Genomic DNA, 1,930 nt, shown 5'->3' with positions numbered 1-1,930 from the left:
TTTAACGATAATGAAGGCAAGCGCCGAGCAGAAAGCCATGTGCGTGAGGGTGAGCGCGATTGGNAATGGGAAGCCGGCGTATGCCAGGACGAATTTGTTGACCATGATCACAACGGCTGAGAGGAAAATCCATAGGACCATGTACCTGTGAGAGAATTTCGATCGCGGCTCAAATACAATACCTGTCCATCGAGCGGCAATTGCAATTCGACCGCCCGAACCGAATCCGCACCCGTATGTGATTGCAGTCTGAGCCCAGAAGTCAGATGGGACATTCCTCTCCCTTTCAGAAGCCGCCATCGTGTCCGGGGGCGCAGATACGAGGAGATACACTAACGAGGACAACACAAGCTGTTATAGGATACTAGCTGTTGTTATGTAACAAAGCTCAAAGACGTTGGAGAAATAATCGGAAGTATTAAAAATGATGTTGATTTACGGGCAAAGTACCCGCAGGTGCTGGGACGCGATTATATGGTCGTACTTTGATTCGTCCCTTGCTCACACAAAGCATCGCCAGGTGTACTTTTTTTCCGTATGTTAACGACTTGAAGTCCAAAATGCTTTTATAAAGACATGTCATCAAGTAACAAAATCTATGGATTCATACCCGGTTTAAGGAATCAGAGCGCTGCGCAGGGTCAGGTAAGCAGCTCCAGCACTGATAACTTTATTGACAACTTTATTTTCTTAATTCTGTATGGGCAATTGGTGCTCTTGGTGGCTTCAAGTAGTCATCCTTTGTGTATTAGGTGTGCCCGTGCGCCTCCAGTCTCAAACATCGTATCCACGTCTTCAATTTTCATTTCATTGCACGTTTGCAGGCTCTAGCTTGAGTGGGGGCGGCTCCGGTTCACCCTGGTTCACTTCATGTCATCGCTGATCGCTGTTTGCTGATTGCTGATTGCTATATGCGAAATCATCATCCGAGGCTAGCAGCAGAAAAAGGTAGAATGGGTAGAGGACGGCAGCCCGTTCGATTTACTGATGAATGAGTCGTTGCGGTCAAAGTCACTCAAGGTTACGGTAATGAACTCTTCAACTAACTTACTAATAAATTCTCTCCATCATCATATTTATTTACCACTCGTCCCAATTGACCACCTACTGCGACCGCATTATAGGGAACAAAAAGATTGCTCCGAGTAGTGTCAGAAGAGTCTTTCATCTCGCCTACTCACCCGTCTGAGCCTACTTAGCAATAATGACTTTACATCTTTCGACATACAACAATGCGAGCTTGCGTAAGTAAGCTGGGTTAGTTGGGCGTAAGGCCCAATGCGTAACTGTTAGACTAACTGTTTCGCAACGGCCCGTGTCCTCAGGGCCGTCATTTATTGCGCGCATTAAGCTGGTTAGCTTATCTTGTTTTTGTTGTTCAGCGCGCGCTGATCAACAAAACAGGTCCCGCGCCTTCGGCGCGCTTTCTGTTACTACACCGCTGTGCCTTCGGCTCGTCAGCGAGACCCATCGGGTAGAGTGCAGTGGAGAATATATAGCACTAGCACCATAGAGTTAGCCCACCTTATTGAAGCACCTTTAGTAGTGCTAGTGGCGGCGCATGTCCCGGTATCGCTAGGCATGACTCCGCTGGTGGAGGCAACTCACAGCTATCCTACATAGCTAACTGGAATGTCACAGACTGGCATTTCCTCGAGGGCTTCTGCGACGCAGTTTATGCCCCCTGCTTTCTCCGGAGCGGATCAACAACTCCCGCCCACCCCGGACCCAACAAGCTTGCCCCTGCAGCTACAACACTAAATGTCCTCTTGACGACGTATTTCATCAAGCTCATCCCCGAGGTTTGGGCGCGACGCTGAAGGTTTGCTCTTTAGCGGATCAGGAAATCTACGTCCGCCCACACCGGTGGTGGCTATGTGTGCGCTTCGTCCCATCCCTTCCGCGTGGCGACGGGCTCTACAACCCCAGG

General features: G+C 49.4%; 1 protein-coding gene across 1 annotated transcript in view; it reads right to left on the bottom strand.

Annotated features, from left to right (window-relative positions):
- Positions 1–300, bottom strand: part of VOLCADRAFT_100128 (uncharacterized protein) — a gene marked incomplete at both ends in the record, with an annotated part of 3,423 nt that extends 3,123 nt beyond the window's left edge. The window contains one exon of the mRNA XM_002958760.1: positions 233–300. Within this exon, the coding sequence (XP_002958806.1) occupies positions 233–300 (68 nt within the window). The remainder of the gene's footprint in view (positions 1–232) is intronic.
- Positions 301–1,930: the final 1,630 nt, after the last annotated feature.

This window comes from Volvox carteri, assembly GCF_000143455.1.
Source record: "Volvox carteri f. nagariensis unplaced genomic scaffold VOLCAscaffold_106, whole genome shotgun sequence".
NCBI lineage: Eukaryota > Viridiplantae > Chlorophyta > Chlorophyceae > Chlamydomonadales > Volvocaceae > Volvox > Volvox carteri.
Note: the sequence above shows the minus strand (reverse complement) of the source record. Positions and strands in the feature narration are given on the sequence as shown.